The sequence below is a fragment of the Hippoglossus hippoglossus genome, chromosome 4, assembly GCF_009819705.1.
Source record: "Hippoglossus hippoglossus isolate fHipHip1 chromosome 4, fHipHip1.pri, whole genome shotgun sequence".
Classification (NCBI taxonomy): domain Eukaryota; kingdom Metazoa; phylum Chordata; class Actinopteri; order Pleuronectiformes; family Pleuronectidae; genus Hippoglossus; species Hippoglossus hippoglossus.
The window spans coordinates 8177079-8203414 of NC_047154.1; the positions used below are offsets into that span (position 1 = coordinate 8177079).

At 41.9% G+C, this 26336-nt stretch overlaps 2 protein-coding genes across 2 annotated transcripts; both read right to left on the bottom strand.

Moving 5' to 3' along the window:
- Positions 1 to 3682: 3682 nt before the first annotated feature.
- Positions 3683 to 14977, bottom strand: oma1 (OMA1 zinc metallopeptidase). The gene is made up of 8 exons (XM_034583570.1): positions 14215 to 14977; positions 12270 to 12498; positions 11755 to 11928; positions 11007 to 11114; positions 8954 to 9082; positions 8625 to 8699; positions 7096 to 7245; positions 3683 to 4260 (listed from the first exon to the last, which is right to left on the bottom strand). The coding sequence occupies exons 1-8, from the start codon at positions 14592 to 14594 to the stop codon at positions 3934 to 3936; spliced, it is 1572 nt and encodes a 523-aa protein (XP_034439461.1). The 5' UTR covers positions 14595 to 14977; the 3' UTR covers positions 3683 to 3933.
- A 687-nt stretch (positions 14978 to 15664) lies between these two features.
- mysm1 (Myb-like, SWIRM and MPN domains 1) lies at positions 15665 to 25606 on the bottom strand. The gene is made up of 20 exons (XM_034584251.1): positions 25490 to 25606; positions 24321 to 24393; positions 24165 to 24235; positions 22824 to 22898; positions 22642 to 22726; positions 22399 to 22497; positions 20926 to 21466; positions 20608 to 20827; positions 20405 to 20535; positions 20214 to 20317; positions 19588 to 19665; positions 19367 to 19449; positions 19231 to 19285; positions 18868 to 18918; positions 17918 to 17992; positions 17500 to 17688; positions 17282 to 17414; positions 17009 to 17114; positions 16823 to 16880; positions 15665 to 16181 (listed from the first exon to the last, which is right to left on the bottom strand). Exons 1-20 carry the CDS (start codon positions 25543 to 25545, stop codon positions 15837 to 15839), a joined length of 2628 nt encoding a protein of 875 aa, XP_034440142.1. The 5' UTR covers positions 25546 to 25606; the 3' UTR covers positions 15665 to 15836.
- Between the last annotated feature and the right edge of the window lie 730 nt (positions 25607 to 26336).

Here is a 26336-nt window from a genome sequence, read left to right on the forward strand (position 1 = left end):
GTTCAGTGTGGGGGGGGGGGGGGGGGGGGGGGGGGGGGGGGGGGATGCACGGGAGGCGACAAATTGAGACTGCAGAGCGAAATGCAACAAACTGCTCCCAGACAGCTGTGGTCAAATTTACTCGGATGTAGGAGTAACTGCTGGATCGCTGCTAAAATGAGTTTTCTAACAACTAATAAGGGCCACTGTAACTTGTGACACCAAACTGTCCATGCTGAGAAGATGTTAAAGGTGGCGAGGAAATTAATGGTTTATTAGTTATTATGATGTTTTACATGTGTAGAGTCTGTTTCCTGGTCTCAAAAGTATCTTCATTTATCCAACGACCAGGAGCATTTCAAATGACTTTGGGGGCCCCAGGCAAAATTTACTTACATCCAACCAAAGTGAACCTAATCAAAAAGGAACACATCACATAAAACCACATGATTCCAACTTTTCCCAAAAAATATTTTAGTATTAAACGCCCCTGCAAATGACCCCCTGGACACCAAGCAGACTGTATTGATTTTTATTCATCAACAGCTAAACGAAGTGTTTCATCCAGAAGAAGATGGACCTTTAATGTTGTGGCTAAACAAACAGTCTTGTAAAGTAATCTTTCCATTTTCCATTTCAAGAATATTCTGTCTGCTTTAACTACAGCAGCATTTTTTAAATAACTTAGTCTCTGCCCAACACTCAGGCCAGATGACCTAAAGGAGCAGTTCCACTGTCCCTGGCCTATTTGAAAAGGTTTTTGCTGATCAAAGTCAGATAAAAGCAACAAAAAAAAGAAAGCATTTATTTTCAATTTTTCTATGGGCCCCTTTGCTTTAAAACATTTCAAATCTAATTGTGACTCATTGGTAAGCCTCTGGAGTACGTCTGTCTCGTACTGCAGACACAACCTCCGAGGCTTGCATGTGTGCGTGTGTGAGACAGCATCTTTAATTACCCAGGTAACACAGCCAGATGCTCCATCACTCTGGCAATGGCAGTGATTAAAAGCAGTAAAATATTCATTTCAATCAGACACCCACATGCCACATGTATAATTAATGCACAGCGGAAGGACACAGGAACTTTTACCACAACCACACACATATACACACATTTCCATCACCATATTCCCTCTACACACTGCAGCCAGCTGCCGGGTGTGTATGTGTGGATCCAAGAAATAAAACTGTGGACGAGCCACTTCGAGCAACACTCCAGAGGGAGGTCAGAGGGCAGCCAGACTGCATTCTGGGACATCATTCAGACACCTACACAGCAGATGTGTTGGTTTGCTCCCTCACTGCCCTGACTCTCTCTGGGAGTGTTTTTGTTGGAGAAACAGCATCGAGAGTTTGCCGTCTACCTCGTACCCGTCTACTCTGCTGTCTCTGCTGTCTCTGCTGTGGGGGTGCTGCGTTCACCACTCCGTCTACTTTTCAGCTCTGCTGCTCCGCTTGTCAATACCTTGAAATACCTGCAAGCAGTTTGAGTCGGAGGTCTCAGAAGCGGTCGGATGTCTCTAGTGGGCGGAGGAATATACAAACACAAAACAATAAGAGACTTGAGGTGAAGTTACAGACATTAAGCAGACATCTGATTCCTAACCCTCAGTGCGTGAGACAGATCTTATCTGCCCGAGGCTACAATATGTGAACAGAGAAACCAAACAGAATCGCTCTTTCCCCTTTCAGCATTTGAGCTCAAATGTTTGTTTTTTTTTTTAAATCTAATGTTTTATTTGTATGTAAATCACACCAAAAGAATGCTCTTTCACACACTTCAAATGAAATCCTTTCTTTTCTCCTGTCGATCCCCACGGTTCCACTTTGTCTATTTTCTATTTCTGTCCTTTCCATCCATCTGACTGCTGTCTCTTTGTTTTCCGTGATTAAGCCCTCTGTTGCAGTATTGTTTAGACTCCGGCAGTAGGCTACAATTACGCAGTGCAGTGTGTGTGTATTGTATCACGCTCATTACAATTACCTCTGGGTGTGAGTGTGTCATCTGTTTCCTGCTCAAGTTCCAATTTCTCTGCGAGTGGTGAGGGAGCTGCATCCAGATGGTTCGGCGTGCACATAACAATGTGGCCGAGAAATGGGAAGTCTCCAGTCGAATGAATGGAGGTTGCGTGTCTAAAAAAAGCCCTGAGAGAGGTCAGACCTGTGTCACGGGGGAAGAGGAACACCTCAACACATCGCAGTTTGGGTTTGTCTTTCTTCTTCTGGGGCAGAAAGTGAGGAGGTCCCTGCACAAAAAAAGGCTCTAAAGCTTTTATAACCCAGAGATAACACAACATTGATCTCGTACTCAACAACTTAGAAGACATAACAGTTTGGGGACATTACAGAAGCACTTTGGTGAGGCCTCTTTGTAATTCTAGTAGCTTTCATTAGATCTCGACTGGCTCGGTGCAATCTTGTCTATGAGATTTCAAGACTTTACATCTGTCTGATCAGCTGTCAGAGGCCAGCCAGGTATTTTCTGCTCATCAATGAGTTTCTACAAACACACACACACACGCAAAAAGGCACACTCGTCTTTCACCCACTGTCCTAATTGGATGGTGTGACGACTGAAGTGTTTTGATGTTGTTGTGCGATGTCACAGAAGCTTGATAATTTCCTCACACACTCTCTCACACACACACAGAAACACACATGCTACATAACACACTGTATTTCCATAATTCTGGTTCCTCTTGTTGATGAATGTGGATCTTTCAAGCATTTGAATCAAAAGTGGAATGTGCAATGGAAAATAGCCAAAATTACACTTTTGTCTTGCTTCACAGATTAATTTTATTCCCTGCCAATTGCAAACGGAGCACATTTCTGCTGAGATATTGATATGCAAAAACCGATATTGCCTCAGCTTTTCATTGCACTGTTTTGCACAAAACCAATCACTTGGCCACTTCCTCTAATGCAGACACGGACTCTAATATAGACCTTCCCTGTTTGCAGTAAAACAAAGCTTCCACAGCAGCTGTAAGACTTTAGGCTGATGTTTTGCAAGCTGATACAGATCCAGCACCGAAAATGAGAGACACAAATAAAACAATTTATCCCAAATGAAAACACAGACATGCCCTATTGATTTCTCAATTGAACCAAGTGTGCATTTTGTTTCAGCACAGACACAAAGGACTACCAAGACATGAACCATAACTGCCCTCCCCTTCTTCATTGTGCTCCTGCAGGCTGTTGCTGTTAATAAAGAGAGTTCTCTCAGTCAACTTGCCTTGTTAAATAAGATTTTACAAAATCCCACGAAAGATTTCTCAAAGCTTGACGGCGCATGTTGGCATTCCTGTGCGGAGGGCTGCGTTTGAAAACCTGCAAACAACCTGGCATAAATTTACACCATTAAATCCCTCAGGATGGAGTATGCATAAATTGCTGTGTGTGTGTAGCATGAGAATGTAGTAGTCATAATGAGAATGTAGATGTCCTCCGCCTCCCATGGACACACCCTCCTACATGCACACGGAAAGTGCTTACCCTCGTCTGTTGCTGTGTGGCCATGAATAATGCACATATTAATCTTGCAATGTATGGAAGCTGTACTAATTAATTCAGCATTTCCCTGTTCGAGGTTATCTAATTAATGTGGCTCCTTTGTCGTCACTCGGCATGGATAACATTCTCTGGAAGTTCACCCAGCAGCGTGTTGCACTCGATAGAAAGATTAGAAGAGCCACTGATTTTTCAATCTTTTTATTTGTTGTAACGTTTTCCAATGATTTTCTCTTAAACTAGAAAGACCCCTGTCTCCTTTTTTCACAATATCAACCCCGGCTCTACCCTCTATTGCACTGATACCCTGACTGACCAGTAGGAGTCTCACCAGAAACCCCTGAAATTGAAATGAATGAAATATCTATTAGCAGCAGTAAATAGTCCAGTCCAGTCACCGAAAAAAAAAAACCAGTGTGAAGATTTAACTTCCCTGTCAGCTGATCTGCAACCCGTCCTGTGGTCTGTCCGGAGCAGGGACAGGGGCTGCTACTGTCTCTGAAGCTACAACTGGGACAGCACCTTTGCTCTGTTGATCCACACTTGGGGACGGGAGAGGTGCAGTTTGGGGAAGCAGAGCAGCAGGCAGTGCAGGGGGGAGCGAGGCGGGGCTGTGAGGCAGGCGGGTCTTGCTTGCCCCCTCTGGTCCTCTTTCTCGATCCTTAGCGTTTTTCAGCAACACCTGGACGCTCTTGGAGAAGACGGCACGAGGGTCCGTATCAGGAAGAGCGGGGCAGACGCAACTTTCCCTCAACTCCAGAGCCTGGACACAGACACAACGCAGAACAGTCACACAGGTGATTTCACAACATTACTGCAGCAAGTATAAAGAAATACAAAAAACTATGTTTTTTTCCTATCTTTATTAAACAGCATGGTCTTTCAGTTTGGGAGCAAGACTTATTGATTCCACATTCAGACTTTGTAATGCTCCGACTCAAAAACCTGCACTCGCACTCAAATGGCCCCTGCTTGTCCTGAGACTTTCTCTGCTTGTGCTCTCAAACTGAGCTCCAGCTTCAGCTCTTCTCCTCGTGCAGACGCTGCCTCTGTGCACATGTGAAATGTCTGCTGACAGATTTTTTCTTCTGGTCTTGGATTATTTATTATGTGCAACAAGTCTGTCAAAATTCCCCAACCATTAGAATCCCAGGTGTAGTGTAGACTGATGAAACTGTCCCGCCCTCGTTGAGGGTGCGGTAGCTTTACTTCCCGTACAGAGGTTACTTTAACTGGGTTGCCAACATTTCATCTGAATTTCTATTGGTTGGGGGGAATTTTGACAGATTTGTTGCAAACAAAAATCCAAGCGCAAAAGAAAAGAGAGAGAAGAAATCCGAGGGCAGACGTTTCATGATAGCAGTGTGTGTGTGGCAAGAGCTGAAGCAACAGAAAAAAATATAACTACCTAAAAAGTTTGAGGAAAGCAGAGCACATCTGTTTTATTGCTAAAGTGTTCTTATTGATCTCATATTTCATGTCTTTGACTTTTTTGTAAAGCACTTTGAGCTGCATTTTATGTCTGAAAGGTGATGTATAAATAAAATGTATTATTATTATCTAGCAGAACGATTTGAGCGCGAGCACAGAATCTTGAGTGAAAGAATTACAAAATCTGAAATCAATAAGTCCTACCCTCAAACCTAAAGACCACATTCTTGAATAAAAATAGGAAAAAAAATCCCATTTTAAACAACACATTGTTTTTATTCAAAATAAATTGTAATAACTTTAAATCTCATCACAGAAATGAGTAAACAGCAGACATACTCACAGGTAAATATGCACTGACTTATAACTACAGACAAGATGTATTTAACCCTTTAGTTGTGGCTCATTTGTTGTTTTTGTTCGCAGTGTAGTGGAATAAGAAATCATCAAAATGCAGCAGTGAACTGAAATGAATGTGATGACAGATAAAGAGGAGAATGTGAAGGACCAGAGACAAAGACGACAGAGATCGAAGTACAGAGATAAACAGATGCATGAAGCTGAAGACATCACAAACACAATAAACAGAGGTACAAGTTTGCAGCCGGGCTACGGATTTTTTGAGGTTGTACTCAGGCACATCGCTGCTTCAAGCTAAATTCTAGCCCAGTTTAAATGGTCTGTATTTATTTATGGGGTAGAGTGGGTCGTGCACCAACCAGAAGGTCTGCGTTTTGATCCCAGACACATGTTGAAGTAGTCCTTGGGTTTAATGTGTAATAATGTGCATAGTGTACACACTGTGCTTTGAGTGGTCATCAAGACAAGACAGTGGTACGATAATATTTGCAAATTTCAGTCAAGCACAAATGACAGGATGCCATTCGTTTTTTTCCAGTTATTTGGTAAGATAATCCAAATATTGGTGAAATGTAAAAGTCAGTTATAGAAATAAAATGACTTAGTCTTGACCGTGTTGGTGCAGCCAGTCAACACCAGACTGCTGGTTACGGATATCAATCCCAGAAGGGTTGGATAAGCTGAGCTGCCAAGAACGAACCACAAGCCCTTCCCCCACAATTAGGCGCATCCTCTCTGTCTGTCTCACACACACAACTCATTAATCTCACACTTAGTGTCACCTGCAAGACTCACGAGCGCACACACATGCACTTTGTTTCACCACTCAACAGGCTCCCCTCTCATGCTACCAGTGGACTTAATGCGCTTTGCTGAAGGATGATGAGTGCACTAGTGGAGGCAGAGTGCCCTCACAGGAGTCGGGTTAACTAGCCTGATGCTGTCACCCCTCGCAAGGTTAAAAACATCACATTATGCATCATTTTCACCCGACTGAGCTCAGCTGTTAAGTGGCTCATATGTGCCGCTATGCTGGATTGAATGAATTGGGGATGAGGAGGGTGCAGCGGATAGCGGAGCCAGAGAGTTTTCTCTGCACAAACACAATGCAGGCCAACAATTCCCCCAAACAACAATTCTTCATCACTTCGCTGCCTGTGGCTACAGCCGGGCCTCTGCTACGACTGCTGCTAAAGGTCAGGCTACCACACAGGGATATGAAATGATGCATGGTCCCAAACATGTAACACACACAAACACACACAAGCACATGCAACATGCACACACTCAACGACACAGGCACCTGATGGACAATTAGTGGTTTACCCATCTGTTCGTCAGTAGTGCTTGGAGCATGTGACGGTGTACCAACAGTCCAACTCACAGTCAAGGTTAAATTCATTGCTGCCTGATACACTGTTAATCTCTCTCTGCCTCAGACACAAACACACACACACATACATGTGCAACATGAAGATGCTTTTAGTGACTGCTTGTTTATTTCCCCTATAGCCTGGAGATACCATTGACCACCACAGTACGTGCACAGTGAGTGAGCATGTGAGATTGAGCTGCTAATGTTTCCTTTCAGAGCCTCCACGAAATGCTGTTAAGCAGATATCCGGGCCCCTGTGTTGAAAATGTTTTTTTTTCCTCTGCTCTTTTTCTCTCTGGCCTCTCTCTCTCCACATGTCAGCACACGTCTCTCCAGATGCTTAATTAGCTCCATAAAGACTCCTCCTAACAGCTCCTACAATTACACTGTCTCCTACACAACAGACAGGGGTAGGGCTCTGTGCGTCCGTACCTCTGGTATGAGGCTGTCCATCAGAGTGACTCTGTTCCTGTGCGACGGGTGCGTGGACAGCCACTCGGGGAAGGTGGGCTCTCCTGTCAGCTGGTCTCTGATTTCCATTTGCTGCCAGAAAACAGGTCCTGCCCGCACATCTGCACATGCCTAGGAAGGACACACAAACACACCATGGAGTCAGAAACACACAATGTGGCGTCCCTCTGTCCTGTGCTGAGATGAAAATCCTTAGTGAACTAGCACACTAAGTTTAGTTTCGTTTGACAACAGTGCCCCCTAGTGCTCTATAAACGTACTACAGGAATTGAGAGTAACTGACTGATTCTATGATAAAATACTGATTCAACTACAAAGACAAAAAAGGTTTTCAAAGTTATTTCAGAGTTATTGAGCTGTGACCTCCAAAAAGCACCAATGATTGTGAGTGCTCTCATATTTTGTTAATATAATTAGATAATACAGTTTCAATACCTTGTATGGGTCAAGATCCATAAATACTACAGTATATCCTACATTTGTCATGATGCAGGCCAATAGCCACTTTCATTATACACACACTTCTTTCAAATCCCTCACTTCCAGTTTGTTATCATCTATTTATTTGCCTTTATTTAACCAGGTTGGTCCCACTGAGAATAAAAATCTCTGTTACAAGGGAGACCTTGCTAGAAATAGTAGCAATACAGTTTCAAGAGTAAAATTAATTAGCAGACACACACATATATTAATATCATTAAAACTTGATCATATGAAACACTTTCAAGAGATTTTGTCGGAGCTTTAAACTCGCTAAATGTTATAAGGTTTGGAAGCATAAAATCAATCTGTAAATTATTCCATGCATTAGATGCCAAACACCTTAAAGCTTTCTGTTCCCAGTAAGTGCAGACTTTGGTAAGAATAAATCCTGAACTCCCATAGTTCCAGTTTAAAGGGGAGATAAAGGAGTAGGAATTTTGTCTAGAAAGGTTTTGTATATGAACACATACAAGTGAAACATAAGGGAGACGAATTTGCTTTTGAGTAAAGTACACAAGGGGGAGTAAGAGAATGATAATTTGTAGAGAATCTCAGTGTCCCATGATAAACACTATCCAACATGTGAAGACAATGGGCTGTGGAAATGATATCCAACACATCTCCATAGTCAAGAACAGGTAAAAGGGTAGATTCCAACAAGTTTTAGTTTCACAGAGAAAGAAAAGCAGGATTTGTTTCAGCTTTTTCAGGTGTAGGCTTCAAGTTTAGAATTTTAAGAAAGTCCCAAACTGAGGGACCATGATGATGTCAGGATTATCTCTCATTAAAAACTAGTAATTTCTCTCAGTTTAACTTGTTCAGTCAATGTTTTGTCCATTGTCCCTGTTGAATAAAGAATAAATGTAAGATCCTCCAGAGCCACAGAATAGATTATATAAATATCATAGATTTCATAGGCTGAGTTAAACTAAACTTAATGTATAAAAGCAGTGGGGTGCCCGTAACACTGGAGATGATGATGAAGATGATGATGAAGATGATGATACCTTAGCAGCCAACTGTAATCCCACTTTGTCGGCCTCGGCCTCCAGCTTGCGACTGAAGGGACGACTGAATATCAGCTGAGGGGAGAGACACATGATGTTTGCATCAGATTTGCACAAACCTTAACAGTCAAACACGCTCCTCTTAGAAAGTGTTTGAGTGCTTTAAATTCAGACAAACATAGAACAATGTCTTTAAAATAACATAATAGAATTCTGCTGTTGCCTTGTCAGTAAAAATATATGCATGTGTGTAAAGCTAATTTTCAATTGAGTGGCAGGAAATAGTGATATACAGTTGTACAAAGGTAACATTTTGTAATGTGTCAAACCTGTGTAAGCTTGTCCTGCACCCACTGTCCCAGAAGTGCCAGGCTGTCTCGAGGACAAACAGCCCATATGGCTGTCAGCAGAATAAGAGACAGGAGGTCCACGACATGAGACAGACTGGCCTGTTCTGCCTGCGGAGGACAGCGAAGGGACATGGGATGACAAGGAGAAGATGACAGAGGAGAAAAGGTACGAAGGAAGGAGGAAAGTAAAGGTTTGGTACACAGATTAAAAGATAATAGGAATAGGGAGAGAAAAATAGAGGGGAAAAGTTAGTGGGATGTGAAGGCAGCTGGAACATATTGATTGTTCCCATCTATTTTAGTGGAACTTAACTCTGTAACAGACTTAGAGGTTTTAACAGCCAATCCAATAGCGCACACCTACTGGGTAATACCAAGCCCATCAATGCTCATTCCTTTCATCTAATTAAAATCTCCTTCAAGCATTTCCTCCGAGGACGTTTAAAGTTTCGAAATACCCACTTCATTAGACACTTTTTTAGAACAAGAAAAATGGGCTTTTATTGCCGGAATAAAAAGAGCCATCGGAGGAAAATTAATAAAGCATGACAGTGGCCTAGGTCGACAGGTCTGCGGTCATCATAGCACACGCAGGATTAGTGAGTGTCTGGAGGTGATTGTCAGTGGGCCTTTGTCACCGGCTGATGCAATCGCAGCAACTGATGCCACCTCAGCCAATACTATACATTTGAGACAGAGCGGGGGGATGATGATGAATAGTCAGGTCTCTCAGTGTATAATACGCATAACTATAGGAGGTCTGCATACATATTTTATGACCTTATATGGGAGAGACCTGGCCGTCTTCCAGCTGCAACTTCTCTGTGTGCCAAGGGCTTCTACATGACTTCACTTTGTTCTTGAAATTATTTGCACTCTAAGTGTTTTCAATGAGTCATCCTTCTGCACCACAAGCAAGGTCTGCCATCAACGAAGCACCTCAGATGTGTTTACTATCAGGGAGGGAGCGGTAACCTGTTAACCAGTATACCATGGTCCCATTCCAGACGGTTAGTTTCAATTTTGTATACTGTAATTACTGTGATGATTTGGTTTATAGTGTCCAGCATCAACCAAGTTGGCCTGTCTGCAAAGTGCATTGTCTGTGCGTTGTAGAAACGTGGTAGAATGAGTGGCAGGCTGTGTCAGAGCGACAGATTTATTTCAGTTGTCTAAGCTGCCAAAGTCAGAGTGTGCTTTAGTGCTCTGGCCACAGCTAGCTGCTGTTAGCATCCACCACTGTCAAATTGCATGCGTTTGGTCCTAACTCAAGTGTTTGGGCTTGATGTCTTGACCCATCGCCACAAACACACAGAGCAGAGAGAAACTGGACTTTGAATTGCAACAAAGCGCAGTATAGACACTTACACTGCACACAAAGGAAATAAATGAAACAGAAATTATTTCTTGGGTTTCTTTCCAGACAGTGGTAGAGAAAACACTTCTGTTAAAACCAGTGTATTTGCTTCTTCTGTTGTATTTGTCTGAAGTTGAGTAAATCGTTGAACTCATGAATTCTAGGGTCAGTTAGTCGAATTTGTCCACATTGGAAATCACTGCTTTTTAATTAGCTGTCCTCAGCTTTATCATGATCTTCTGACTGAAATTTAATTTTTGGCAAACTAATGCCTTCCTTCCTCAATGTTTGTGCTGATATGGTGTTAAATGGCTCTATATTATATAAATAAATATGTTTCAGACATTTTCAGCACATGTTAATAATACCATGACGTTACCATATCACATTAACTTGTTCATGACCAAAAATTGTGATACAAAATTTTCACAGGGTTTAATATCTACATTACTAATCACAAGTCTTTACGTACACTAAGATCGGTTCGTTCTACACAGAGATACTTCAGTGTTTCTGCAAAAAACTGTCAGTTGAAATTGCTCAGAGTGCTTAAAGGTCACTGAGAAGTGACAGACTGCCAATATCAGGCCAAACACTACAAGTTAATGTGATATGGTAACGTGTAGACACAAAGCTACAATCACAAACATAGTGTGAAGAGGCTAACATACTTACAGAGTGTCCCAGTAATGCATGAGCCATCTCGTGTCCCAGGACAATGGTGAGCTGGTGAACATCCACCACAGTGTCCAGCATCCCCGTAAACATAAACACCTTCCCGTTCTACATACAAGGAGAATAAAATGCAAATTTGAGCCATATGGTGTAAATATAGTCTTTACAGGTGTACAAAAATAGTAGGCAATTACCATAAACTTTAAAATAAGTCACCTCAACATATAATAGAAGTGATGCATCCCAGTGCTATAAATCCCATATACTAAGTAATCGGGAAAAAATGTAAAGTAAATATGCAAAATGTATTATTTTACTACATATACTCCTTAGGTATGTTTTCCTTAGTGTTTGCTTGTTAGATAACAGGGTTACGCAAAAGCAACAGAACCTATTTCCATGAAATTTTGTAGATTGGTGCATCATGACCCCAGGGTAAACGTATCAAATTTTGGATTGGATCTGGATAAACTGGTAGATCCAGGAGTTATTATTCAGTTACGAGATGGTGAGATAAGGCATCAGCCTTGGCAGAGGTTTGCACTTTCTGTGCACTCTTCTACTTTACTGTCAACTTAGTCTTTTTTACGTGGGTAGGATGCAAAAACCAGCAAAAGTTGGTGTGAAAACTAACCTGTTCTTGCTCTGTCACAAGAAATATAATACATCCTCAAATGTGAGATTCAGGATGCAATGGTTCCAGGTATGATAATTTGATACTACAATAAAAAAATCTCTCTTTTCTTACTGGAAGGACAAAAGCGTTGACATTTGGACTTTGCACCACGTGGACGCTCCAGGTGACATCAGACACTTCAGGGATATCCTTGTTCCTTTGTGCCAGATGCTGCACCACCCGCTCCACCACCTTGTGACGGGGGTCAGTGACTGGAAGGAGCAACTCTGCAAACTCCTGCATGTACTGAGACACACACAACATACACACACACACACACACACAGTGAATAAATACATTTTAAGGAAGATCTTTTTAGCTACATTGTTTTCTGACACCACATTTCCCCCCCAACATGAGCCTAACTACAGTACATGTCATCTAGACTGTCTTCTTGGCATTACTGTTTTCATTACTGATTCAATAAATGATTTAAAAATAATTTTATATCTCTAGTCATCCTGTAAAAAAACACACACACACACACACACACACACACACACACACACACACACACACACACACACACACACACACACACACACACACACACACACACACACACACGTCCCCTCTCCCTCTCTCACAGCCTCTGAAGTCAAAGCAGCCAGCTCCATGTAGTTCTCTCTGCTGAACACCAGGAGGCGGATCCGTCCCGTCACAGGAGACTCATCCAGGTGAGTCAGTAGGAGTAGAGCTGCAATCACCATGGCAACACCCGCCCCTGCTGCTAGATGCCAACGACGCCTCCAGACCCATTCGTTCATGAGCTGCCGGCGGTTGGCGGGTAGAGAAGCCCACCACTTCCTGATGCTCCTGCACACAAAGAGAGGCCACACGCTCTGTGAGATCTGTTTGTGTAGCTCACACATCCTCATGAAGTCAATTAAAAAATCATACTGGTAAAAAATGTAAATGAAAGACTAAGTACAAGCTCTTGTCATATCTATAAAATTTGCAGACAGGAAAGTTAGAATCCAGGCAGATGCATGGAGATCAATAATCTCTTTTTAAAATAATACATGCATTAAAGATGTTCACACAATGTACTATGCACAAAATGCTGAGGTAATTTTGTGAGCTTGTGCAGAGGAAACAGTCAAATATTAAAATCTACAAGTAGGCCGAGACTTTGCTTGAAATTATTGACTGAATAAATCAACTCTCTCTTTTACAGAGACAATTCTAAATGAGTTATTTTAACAAAATAAAACAAAATAAATAAATAAAGCCTTACCGATTGTGTGTTATGGAACCTCATGTGTGCCAAAGGATACTATCATAATTTTTTTTAAATGTCACCAATTAACAGAAACATGTCAACAATTAATAAACTAATTTATTTGTTCTTATTTAAATAACACAATTGATACAACTGTTCATAAAACAGTTAGAAGTGTTGAACAAAAAGCTTTAAGTGCAATTAAAGAATTGAACATATTTACACACTATAAAATTAGTTCTAAGAATATACCTGCTATTTGCACTTGAATAAAATCAACTGATGTAAGTTTTCAGAATAAATATATTGAATGTTACCAATTGGTTTCCAAAATAATACCAACGTCTTCTTTCAAAGTGTGTGTGCTCATTGAGCCAGTCCCAGCTGATATTGTGCAAGAGGCGTGGTACATCCTGGACAGATCCACAGTCTATCTTACAAACAAAGAACCATGTACGCTAACATTCATACCTACTGGTAATTAACCTAAGCTGCATGTCTTTGGACTTTGGGAAGAAGCCTGGCGAACCCAGAGGGAACCTATACAGGCAGATTCAAACCCACAGCTGTGAGGCAACAGTGGCCACTGAAACACCACGTCATCCCCTGCCCAATCATTATCCAATTTAATTGTTCTCATCAAACATCACAATGGGGGGAAATGTAAGTCTGTAACTTTGACCATGGGAGGATTGTTGGTGCCAGACAGACTGATTTGAGTATTTCAGAAACTGATCTCCTGAGAGAGACACATCATTCTGTAAAGTTTTTATACAGAATGGTATAAAAACAAATTAATATTTGTTTTTATACAAAAACTTGTTTGGGGGGGAGAGTGTAGGGTGACTAAAATTATGACTCTTTACAACTGTGGTGGTGGCCTTGAGGTGGATGGACTACAGCAGCAGAAGAGCACATTGGGTTTCAATTTAATTGTGAGTGTTTATGATATCCAATGTGCGACATTATGAATGCAGGAAACATAATGCAGGAATAGATGTCCTGGGTAATTACATAAATAGAATAAACAAATGTGCTTAGTACTAAATTTAACTGCAAGCTATTTTACATTCGTAGTCCCCTCCCCAGCAAAAGTGACCAGAAACCACAGAGCAAAACAAAAACTAGCTTCACCACAAAAGGACCAACAACCTACAATGTCTATGTAAAGAATATCAGCCATTCTGATTGGTTTGATCAATGCTATGAAGAACTGAGGAGGTTTTGAGAGCAGATGAACTACCCAGTATTAGTGTGGTGTTCCTAATACAGTCTGTATATGCTCACTGGTGAACTGCACAGTCCCCTACCTGCCCAGTATTATAGCCAGGAGCTTCTGCAGAGGTTTCAGCACCAGCCACAAGAGAGGACCATACAGGGCCCTGCGGGGGGCTGAGGTGTGGAGCTGCTGTCCGCCCCGGCTGTGGACAGCACCCGGCTGCAGGGGGGAGGAGGTTCTGGGACTAATCTGGAGACACGGGGTCGGTCCATTGCTGCGGAACCGCAGAGGTGATGGAGAGGGAGCAGGTCTGAGGTGGAGAGAGCTCCCTGCTCGGTGACAGCTGATCTGAGAGCAGCCGAAGCTCACAGGACGTGAAGCCTGTTTGCTGACCCGGACGAGTCGACTCAGGTGAGCGGAGAGAGGAAGGAGGCGATGGCACCGAGACAGACAAACAGCGAGAGAGCCCATGTCGTCCTGCAGTCTCTCATAGGACTCCTCATGGAACAGCTCGTGTTGCTGAAGCCAGCGAGGCAGCCTCTCACCTGAGGGGGCGGCGACACTTCATCTCACTGTACAAATGTCTCAGGTTTCCTTCAGGTTGTTATAGGACAAGAGTCAATGTCCTCGCTCCAGAGGACGTTAGCTGCAGCTGACCTCGTTGACCTCACACCGAGCCGCCGCCGCCGCCGCAGTCATGTTGTGTGATTCTGTTTTTAAATATTCTAACACAAACACTTTAACATTTCATTTCCGTGTGACGCCGAACACACGAACAACGAACTGAACTGAACTTTGTTGTGGTGCAGTTTGACGTTCCTGCTTCCAAAATGTTTCCGTCTAGAAACAGACGCGACCCAAAGGTTCCGGCTGGAACTACAATATATCACGGAAACACAAGAAAGTCTTTTGACAGCTCTCATTACAAGATATGTTTACGGTAAGTTAATATGAGAACCCTACTTCTGTTTTTATTATTAAGTTTTGTTTGTGTTTTATTTATTTTCTTTCATGTTGTTTCTATGTGTTTTTTTTACTTTTTTGCTCATCCACACAATTGTTTGATCAAGAAAACAGGCACGTGTCTTGTTTGCTTCTATTTGTAAATTAAAAATGAATAACTAAAAACAATTTAGGAAACATTTTAATTCACCAGATCCACATTTTTGTCTGGATCTGCACCAAATAACACACATTTATAATTATCAGTCTCCTAGACATGATTGATTTGTTTCTTCATCAAGATCCATGAACAATTTTCTAAGAAATTGAAAAAATAAAACTTTAACAAATTATAAATTAATTGGTATGTGATATAATTTATCTCCATGTGATGTCTTGTGCAATGTGTGCGACGTATGTCTTTTCTATCTACATCTATGCTGTGTTATGTGTGAATGTGTCTGGACTGCTGAAAACAAAAAAAATCCCTGGTCTTTTCTGACCCATACCACAATAAAGTTTGCAAATATATTTTATTTTTGTGTGTAAATGAATCCAACACACACACACACACAATCATGGGTGAATCACAAGGTTTTTGGTTAAAGGAATTTAATATGAATTCTGTTCACATTATCTGATTCTAACAGAATAATATGTTATTTAAAAAAATAGATCAGATAGTTTGTACTACTGATAAAATGTCATAATATTTACATAAAACTTTATACTCGTTAAATGTTACAGGACGAATGAGATATAACTGGTCCATCACAGTAAATAGTCATGTTCGGTGGATAACACTGAGCCCATGTGTAACACTGCGTTGCTGTTTGTCTCTGAGGTTGTTTCCGTGGTGATCTGTTCATTGTTGCCTGAAGCTCCGCCACAATCCGGATCAGAGTCTCCTTCCTGGAACCTGTTCTGGCTGAGCAGCTGATCAGCAGCCAAGTTGTCCACTGGTCTGGTTGAGGTATTTAAAGACCCTTCCCCTTCCCCTTCCCATGGCTGCTTAGTAATAAAGTCTGACTGGAGAAGGGCGTGGACCTGGGTGAGGAAGGACTCTCCCTCCTCATCTGGCAGGGGCTCTAGGTACCTGGCGAGAGACGACAGCATCTAAAGGGAGAAGGTTGAGTCCAATGAATGAGAGACAATCAAATCCTTAAAGATGAGGTCAATCTGTTAAAAAACTGGTTATACATTAGGATGAACCAGAGACTACAAATAAAAAATAAAGATTGGACAACATGACTTCTTCCCAAAAGTGAAGCGAAAGCGTCTCGATTGCCACCTGGTGGCTGGCTGCAGTATAGTACATAGACCCAACCGCCTCCTCCATGTAAGTGGATGGGACATGGGCCAAACTGAAAAGTCACATAAAATCATTCTTTCTCAAAGATGGTTTCTGTCAATTCAGGTAGTTCTTATCATGCCAATATATGTTCAAATGTTCATTTTCTGCTAAGTTTGGTTTTAATTAGTTATTTATTGCTATAAAAACTTGGTGAAACATCATGATTGACAGCTAAGACAGTTTCCTGATTGGTCAAGTGTATTGAAGGGACCTCGCTACTACGGCTCCATCCCTCAATCACTTCTGTGCAGACTCTGGCTACAAATGTGCCAGATGGCAGCATTCGTATCTGGGATATTTAAGCTTAATTTCTGGAAAGTAGAAGGAAGTGGAGACACATCATCCATCTCTATATACAGTTTATGGAATGTACATATAAGCGGTAATGACCGGTTAGACTGACCTTCTCCAAACATGTGAGACGAGAGTCTTTCCGGAAAAATCGGTCCAACTGCACAGTCCTGACCAACCACAACAGGAAACAACTGTTACAACACTCGACAAAAACATGTTCAACATCACAAAAAGAAGGGGTCAACATTTGATGACATGTGTCAGAATGTCCACTGCAGTCTTGTGTCTGACTCACCCGGGTGTTTGAGAGTATTTGCTGATGATCCACTGAGCCCTCTTCATTGTCTGTTCCCAGTCTGGGATGTCTTGTGATGAAAGGAAGTCAAATCTGTAGGGCAGCTCTGTGTAGTAACAGAGACACACTGAGCTAGAGGATAAACTGCACAAGTCTCTGACCTACATAGTCTGTTTGATTTCAAAAACTTAACTTTCTTGATCTTAACTATAAAATACGTCCGTCCGTGTGTGTGTGTGTGTGTGTGTGTGTGTGTGTGTGTGAGAGACATACTCTGGGGGCCTGAGGGCTCCTGGCTCTCTTTCACCAGCAGACAGGTGGTTTGGGAGTGGGGGGATGGATTTGCTGGGTCATACGGGCTCACAATCATACCAATGAAGGGGGCTCCGCCTCGTGAGAAATAACTCTAGAACATTCAGGACACAGGAGATCAGACCTACCGACGCACACAGACAAACGTGTACGTGGCCTCGCTCAGTGATTCATTTTACCTGGAACTGGTCCTGTGTGTTTATGTCCCGTACTGAAGGGTTGGGGTGGAAGGAGGGGTGTGAGTGGTACCAGCCCACAACACTGAAGCCCAGGGACGACAGCACGTCACAGGCCTGCGTCTGAGACACCGGGTCCATCTCACACTGCAAACCTGTACTCACACTGTTGCACGGCTCTGCCACACGGATCTAAACACAAACACACGGAGCAGTTTGTCACTAAATACCAATTTCAACGTCAATAGATGATCTATTCAGAAAGTATAAAAATAGCGTGCACATCCAAACTTGATAGACACTAGGTGCTGGACAGAAGAGACACAAATTGGCAAACGATAATGTGGTGATTAATGAGAATGGTGTGCAGATATTTTTGTCTTCTAATAAATGATCTATTCTCATCAACTCCTCCTCCTACCTTCAACACTTTGTCTTTCTCATTAAAAGTCCCACCGAGCAGACCGATGACTTCCCCATGTGACACGTGCGCATGCTGAGGATCACAGCACATTTAATCAATTTAGGAACAAGTTAAAAGAGACAATTATTCTATAATGAAATATAACAAAGAGAACTGGTGGTTTTGTAGGAAAAGAAAAGTTAAGGTTGATTTAATTAGCTAATGGTGCATACAGCACCCTGAAAAGACCATATTCAAGCTCCTAAACAGTGAGACAATACAAAATATTACATTGTTATAGACATGATACAAGATAATTGTAGAAAACCGTAAGGGGAGAAAGAAGGAAAATAAATTCAGGTGGAAGAAAGATTAAGTGAAACCTCTGGGATCATCTTTACATCTACATTATGTATAAATCTGTTTTAAAATATGTTCAGATCTTCACTTAAATCATAAATTAACAAACATCATCTATTGCAACTAATAAAATACAAATCATTATCATCATATCATATTGAATACCATTCAAATACTCAGTGTAGTTGTAAATATTATGAGATTCCCTCAACCAATGACGTCCAAAGATAATTACTGGATTACTGGATTCAGTAACAGAGAACCAGCTGAAGGATTAAATGAATCATTGCAGCTGCTGAACATCTGTTCAGCATCCTCATCGAGGGGAAAATGAACTCTGCTGCCTGAGAAGCTTACTTGAGTTTAATGCTGCCAAAGGAGCGTTTGACCACTTATTTAATCCACAGAATCACTTACTTGTCCTCCCTGCAGATTGAATGTTTCATGGATATATTTAATAAATACAATGATATTAATATTTTGTGCTTTATTAGCTTTTTTACGTCTTTATTTTCTAGTACTGTGGGAGTTCTGTAAATCCAGCCATATTTGTCAAGATGATTCCACACAGAGCACCCTCAGCATGTGTGGTTGTGTGTGTAGCGTACCATGTCCATGATGAGAAGAGTCTCTGCACACACAATGACTTGGAATGGTTCCTGAGAGAACAGAAAGAAAGACTATGAGAATACAGACTGGGGTGAGAACTGTTAATATATAACGTGAGTTTATGCATGACACAAATACAAGTAGGATCAGTGAAGGAAGATCTCATATAAAATATGTCATTTTTAAAACTGTCTGTCTGATTTCAAAGATTGGTTTTGGGAGGAAACTGACTCTGCTCTCCTATTAGAAACCTTTATGAAGTTTAGAGAGACATAACGCTGGTTATATGAAAGGTTAGATTTCCATCCTGCATGATCGAATACGAGACTGGTGAGTGAACGATGGAAGAGACGGACACTGACCTGTACATCCTCACCAAAAGACCTGCAGGGAATCAGCTGGAAGGGATCGAACGACCTGGCAGAGAGAGTGAGATCCTACGTATTATAAATGAACATAAGGCAGTGAGGAAAGCAGAATACAGAAGAACACCCTCACCCTTTGTATCTGGACATCTTGCAGGGCCTCGGCCTCCTCTTCATCTCCTCTCTCCGCAGAGCAAGTTCCTCAGCACTGAGATGCTGAAGGAAACACCAACAACACAGGATCAGTGAATATACCAATGTGAATCTCTCAGTGATCAATACTGCTGTGTGCGTGTGTGTGTGTGTGTGTGTGTGTGTGTGTGTGTGTGTGTCTGAGTCTGACAGTGTCCAAACCTCATATGTCTGTCCCTCCAGGTTTTTAGCATCACACCAATTTCCCAATAGGTCCCTAACACGGCGCTTCCTGGTCCGCTATAACCAAACAGAAGTTAGGTCAAGGTCCTGCAGTGTCATAAGCTGTTTTCAGACATGAACTCTGGAAAATGTCTAGACAATGGGTTCTGGACTTTCTCCGGAGTTTGCCTTTCACATATGAACAACACAGCGGTGGATTTACTGGGTCAGTTGTGTTCACAATAACAGGAAAACAAAACAGGGACCAGGTGGTGTCTGGGTAGAGAATGTAGGAGGCAGGACATAACGTTTTCATTCGGCTGGGGCGCCAGTGTTAGGCCTTATTACTAAAGGCTCTCGAATCTCGTCTTGCAAGTTGATGTCTGTGAATGCCCCAGACATGATCTTGCTGTCATCTCACAAGGGCTCACTCAGACAATATCCATAGTTTTTACTAGGGAGCTGGAAGGAGAAACTACAGAGAATGTCCACAGCCTCTGACTCTGTGATTTGCATTCTCACTTACAGCCCTTCGGAGGATTTCAGGAGAATATCTCAAGTTCAGTCCATGTCTGGAAGCAGCTTTAGTTTAGCTGCTTGACATTCTGTGTGTCACGAGTACCTACCATGCTCTGCAGCCTCTGGGCGAGCTGATAGGCCTCGAGCACGTCTTTGCCCACCTTATGCTTGGAGCGGTCCACCACCTTAGGGCGATTGTACACGGCTTGTTCTGTGAGAGAAGAGACGGAGCTCTGAGTGAATATGAAGAAAAAAATAGAATAAGAGTAAATGCTGCTTCAAACTCAGCAAAAGTTACCACAGTTGAAGTTGATGGCTCCTATAAGTTCCAGGTAGGTGTGTATTCTCCCGATGCAGTTGACGTCGCCGCAGTTCTTCAGGCCTGGGCGGACAGAGGTCTTGTTCAGGTACTTGGGCTTGCTCCTCAACCTGGTGAACAAAGACATTAGAACCCTGCACAGTTGTGGTGAGATTGAGGAACTGATGAACCGTGTCTCATACCACTGATCCAGGATGTAGTTTCTGATCTTCAGATATCGTTCAGGGGTCTTGGATGGCCGTCCCTCAAAGAACTCTGGAATAGCTTGTTTCTCATCCTCAGTGACGGTCTCCCTTTCCATTGTAATTTCCTCCTCAGGTACCTTGAGCTCCTCTTCATCCTCATCCTCCTCCTCCTCCTCCTCTAGGTCATCATCTGATCCCTGACTAAACATCCTTGAGTCTTGAAGGAAAAGCATGAGAATTTTCTCAACAGTATTAAAAATACAGTAAATTCACAGGAAAAGAAACATGGATGGGATCATAGACATCATGGATTACCTGTCTCATCACAAAAGGCTTCCTCTAGTAGACCAGTCTGTGCTGAGCTCTCAGACTGGGAACACTGGGCCTCATGCTCATCATTCATCCCCTTTGAGTCTGTCTGAGTTTCTGTCTGAGGGCTCTTCAGAGGAGGCGACACTGTCTCGTCTTGCTCCTTGACAACAGGCTCCTCAGTGAAAGGGAACGACGATGAAGATTGAAGACTTTGTGGAAAAGGAGCGATGTGGCTGTGCTGGTCCTTCGTCTCCTGGGTGCTCTCCACCTCATCCTCATCCTCACCTGCCTCCTCCTGCTCTCCTTCTGGACTGTCTATCTGGATCTCTGTTTGTTGCTCTGGCTCAGTTTTGATCCCAATCTGCGGTTTATCATCTTCATCATCACTCAGGTCATCTGTGATGTCTACATCCTCGTCCTCGCCATCAGAAAGCTTCTCTATGCGGACGGTGTTTACCAGCGGGGATGCCTGACTGGATGTGGTCTGAGGAGGGTGCAGGGCAGATCCAGAAGAGTGAGCTGCAGATCTGGGCTCTGATTCAGCCTGAGAAAATAAACGGATGAGGAAAGAGTTTGTTTGTCTTTCATAATTTCTAAAGCTGTCACAAGGTGTGTCCTCTGGTTGTGAAAGAATTATTAGGAAACCACATTAACATATTTGGAAAGGCCCTTGATTTAAGTAACACTATGTGACTTATACTGAACAACAGTGCCCTCTGCAGCCGAGCAAGTGATTTTCAACAAACGAAAGACACCCATCAATGTGTTGACTGGAGGTTTGACTGTGTTGTCACCGATCTGAAGCACAACTCAACGGTGGACATTCCCCATGACTGCCAGCTTCCTGAATTAGAAGAGCTGCCTCTGTAACAAATACACCAAACTCAACTTCTTCCTATTTTAAAATATATAACGATAATAATAACAATAATAATAAACTAGCACATAAAAACTGAAAATACATTTCAAAATATAAACATGTTAATGAAAGAAAATTGATCAAATAAAGCAAAAACAAACAAATGCCTGGTTAGAAGTAATATAATATAAAAACCATAAAGTGAAAAGCAAGAAACCAGTGAAAACACTCAAAAGCCATTTTATAAAAATGCCTTTTTGAAAAGGTTTTAAGAGAAAATACTGAGGTAGCTTGGTTAAAAGTTTCCTCACTGAATATTGGAGATAAACGCTGGTTAATGTATTTTTCTCTGATCTACAGTTCAGCGTTACTCTCTGCAACTATCAGACTATTACACACTTTTCACAGGAGATCGTACACCCTCACCAATGTTCCATAGAGCAAGAACAGGCATTCACGGTGAGGAGAGGGAAATTAAAGCTGCAGCATTCTCCCTATTCCAAGTCTGTGAAACATCAAACTCAATTTGGAGCTGCTGTTTTAAGGTTCAAATAAAGTTGCATAGTTTTGCTTTAAGTAGCAGCGTCACTCTGTGATAAAGTACAGCTGAATCTCACCTTGTGTTTGAAATACTGTCTGGCGTAGCTCTTGACCTGGAGGACAGAACGGCTCTCCACCAGTTTGGCAATCTTGGTCCATCTTCGACCAAACTGAGCCTGCAGAACAGCACACCCACGTTATATTAATTCAGATTCACACAGAAATTACCACTTCCACACACAAAGACTCAAAGAGAGCATTAAGACATGCTGAATATAATATGTAAGCAATGGATGTTGGAGAAAGTAGGGGGAGCTCACCAGTCCTTCTTCAAACAGCTCTTTCTCCTGCTTGGACCAATGAGAAGAGGATCCAGAGGCTGCGGCCGAGGGTTTGGCTGGAGAACTGACCACCAAACAGAAAGGAGCATGACATCACTGCCAACAACACCAGGGACATGTGAACTGGGATCATGTGAGTGCTAAAAGAAGAACAGACTTACTTCTTCACTTTGGGCTTGTTGTTCAGATCACTTTCCCAAATATGATCAGGAATCTCTTTACCTGTCAGGTAGTATCTATGATCATAGTTCAGGACCAACTGATGCAATAGTGAATGGGATCCTAACTATGTGTCAGAGTAATAAACTCTCCAACACAGTTCAACCAACAGAGACATGGAACTGATAAATACAATAAAAACACTAGAATGGCACCCAGTAGAGTGGATACCTCCGCCAAAGGCCTCAATTCGCAATTTTAACTAAAGTGATAAATAAAATTCCTTGATCTGTTCCTTTGTCCAAAATTTAATGGATTTTTTCTTGGCACATGTCCCATCCTTCTACCATTTTTGTAGAACTCTGTAGTAGTCAAATTCAAGAAGCTTTGACAGAAAACATTCTGTTGATTCTAAAATCCATAAAGATTTTTTTATTTTTGGAAACTATGTCTTTATTTTCTAGTTCTGTTAGACTTCAGTTACACCGGCCATATTTGTCAAGCATCTCATAAGCCTCCTCATTCTGAAAAACGTTATGTTTATGTAAATTCAGTAGACGCTACAGAATCTGTTGAGTCAAGCCGAACTTAATAAAAATAATTACCTCAGCCAAGGGGGGTTTTGTTTTCTGTTATGTCAGCAGAATTATACAAAAACCCTGAACTGCTTTCCACAGAATGATGTGGAACTATAGGACAAGGCCCACAGAAGACTGCATTACATTTTGGAGCAGATCCAGATAAATGAGCAGAGCCAGGGATCTTTTTTCGTTTGCTTTATCCTGGTGAGACAGGGCTTTCACTTTGGTACCAGTGTGAACTCTCTGAATGCTCTTCTAGCTCTAAAGGTGTTCATCTCATCCCTGGACTCGCCCTGTATATTTGTGCCTCATTCAGAAGAAATCAGTTTGAGATTTGGAGCAAAAAGAAAAAAATGTTTTGCGAGCACATAAATCATACTTTGAAGAGATGTTACATGCGAGCCAAAAGAATTTCATTTGAGCAAACAAGAATCGATTCTGTGCTCAATAACTACATTTGTATGTTTACCATTATCCATATTAATGTGCAATAATAACACAATTCACTCTCCCTTCCTTTCCACTCCGTGCATGTTCAACTTTGCCTGCACACACACTCATCCTGGCACGTTACATTTATGGCCACAGAATAAACCAAGGTAAATTTTGATTAGCTGTTTGGTCGCTTCCACAAGAGGATGCATGATTTTTCTTCATCAAGATCCATGAATTATTCTTTTAGAAATCAGTGTAAATCTCTGATGGTGACATGTTTGATATGTTTCCGTCAGTGTGATGCGTTCAAGGTCAGTGAAAGGATACTGTTCCTCCAGCAGCATCCTCTGTATGACCTCTCTGTTCTCTGGGCTGATGGAGCTGTCCAGCTCCCAAGGCTGCACAACACAGACACAGAGAGACAGTGAGACAGAGACACAGACAGAGTAGCCGAATGACTTTGCTTGATGAACTCATTATTACCAGTGTCCCCGCGCTGCTCGTCCACGCAGACTGAATGAAGTGCTCCTGAACTAAACCCCCTGAGTCCAGCTCACTGTAACAGAGAGAGAGAGAGAGAAGCTGGTCGTGAACTCACATCTGGTTATTAGTTAGTCTGCAGTGAGGAGCTGAACAACCAGCTCAGAGTTAACCAGCAGTAAACACGTCCTACTAACAGATCACATGTTTATTCACCACAGCTCAGAGTTAACCAGCAGTAAACACGTCCTACTAACAGATCACATGTTTATTCACCACAGCTCAGAGTTAACCAGCAGTAAACACGTCCTACTAACAGATCACATGTTTATTCACCACAGCTCAGAGTTAACCAGCAGTAAACACGTCTTACTAACAGATCACATGTTTATTCACCACAGCTCAGAGTTAACCAGCAGTAAACACGTCTTACTAACAGATCACATGTTTATTCACCACAGCTCAGAGTTAACCAGCAGTAAACACGTCTTACTAACAGATCACGTGTTTATTCACCACAGCTCAGTGTTAACCAGCAGTAAACACGTCTTACTAACAGATCACGTGTTTATTCACCACAGCTCAGTGTTAACCAGCAGTAAACACGTCTTACTAACAGATCACGTGTTTATTCACCACAGCTCAGTGTTAACCAGCAGTTAACACGTCTTACTAACAGATCACATGTTTATTCACCACAGCTCAGAGTTAACCAGCAGTAAACACGTCTTACTAACAGATCACATGTTTATTCACCACAGCTCAGAGTTAACCAGCAGTAAACACGTCTTACTAACAGATCACATGTTTATTCACCACAGCTCAGTGTTAACCAGCAGTAAACACGTCCTACTAACAGATCACATGTTTATTCACCACAGCTCAGTGTTAACCAGCAGTTAACACGTCCTACTAACAGATCACATGTTTATTCACCACAGCTCAGTGTTAACCAGCAGTTAACACGTCCTACTAACAGATCACGTGTTTATTCACCACAGCTCAGTGTTAACCAGCAGTAAACACGTCTTACTAACAGATCACATGTTTATTCACCACAGCTCAGTGTTAACCAGCAGTAAACACGTCTTACTAACAGATCACATGTTTATTCACCACAGCTCAGTGTTAACCAGCAGTAAACACGTCTTACTAACAGATCACAGTCTTACTTCAGTCTGATCTCTGTCTCATCTCCCTCGATGTCAACATCCACCTCGTCCTCCATGTTGCTGCATAAACGTAAACAAAGGAGAGCGGAGCGACAGAAGGAAACCACCGCCTAGAAGCTGTGCTCAGTTTTACCCACAGCGACATCTTGCGGTTGGCTGTATGAATTTTACTCATGTTTCTGTTCTTTGACAGTTATTTATGTAAAATATTACAATCGAAAACCTAAAAAATAAAAAAGACAGGGAGCAAGGAAAGAACAATGATCATTATCCACAATGCTGGATATGACATTACAGTATAATAGAAAAACATTTAAGGATTAAACTTAAACTTCTTGAAAAGCACTTCAACAAAAAGCCTTTCCTGATTTTATCTTAGTTGTTCAATACAAATATTTTATTATTTTAATTATTCAATCTATATTGGTATAAGTACCTTAGACCATATGTCTCTAAGAAAGCTTTCATGAGTGGTTTGCATATTTAATTGATCATCTTTATCTACACAGGCACTGAGAAAAGACCCTCAAAACATACGTCTACCACAAAGTACTGACCGTTTTATGATTGTATTTTTGTCCTATTGTTTGTTTTGCTGTCTTGCTCCATGGATGATTAACTGCAGTTAACCTAGGGACGGTTTTTCAATCCCCGGCTCCTCCAGTCCGCACTCTGAAGTGTCCTTGGCCAAGATAGTGCCAACATTGTGTTATGGAAAAAGAGCTGTGTATAGAAGCACTGGATGAATGTGTGAATAGGTGAATGCAACTTGTACTGTCAAACTCTGGGTGGTCCAAAAGACTGGAAAAGCTCTGGAGAAATATAGTTCATTACCATTTTATATTAA

What these genes read in the sequence shown, in the direction of transcription:
- oma1 (XM_034583570.1), bottom strand. Translation starts at nt 14,594, where the DNA reads ATGGGCTCTCTCGCTGTTTGTCTGTCTCGGTGCCATCGCCTCCTTCCT. An exon ending in CTGGCTATAATACTGGGCAG is followed by an intron (nt 12,499 to 14,214) that starts GTAGGGGACTGT and finishes CTTTGTGTGCAG; the next exon opens with GAGCATCAGGAAGTGGTGGG. An exon ending in TCAACGCTTTTGTCCTTCCA is followed by an intron (nt 11,115 to 11,754) that starts GTAAGAAAAGAG and finishes CCTTGTATGTAG; the next exon opens with AACGGGAAGGTGTTTATGTT.
- mysm1 (XM_034584251.1), bottom strand. Translation starts at nt 25,545, where the DNA reads ATGGAGGACGAGGTGGATGTTGACATCGAGGGAGATGAGACAGAGATC. An exon ending in AGCCTTTTGTGATGAGACAG is followed by an intron (nt 20,828 to 20,925) that starts GTAATCCATGAT and finishes TTTTCCTTCAAG; the next exon opens with ACTCAAGGATGTTTAGTCAG. An exon ending in CTTTTGGTGAGGATGTACAG is followed by an intron (nt 18,919 to 19,230) that starts GTCAGTGTCCGT and finishes CTGTTCTCTCAG; the next exon opens with GAACCATTCCAAGTCATTGT.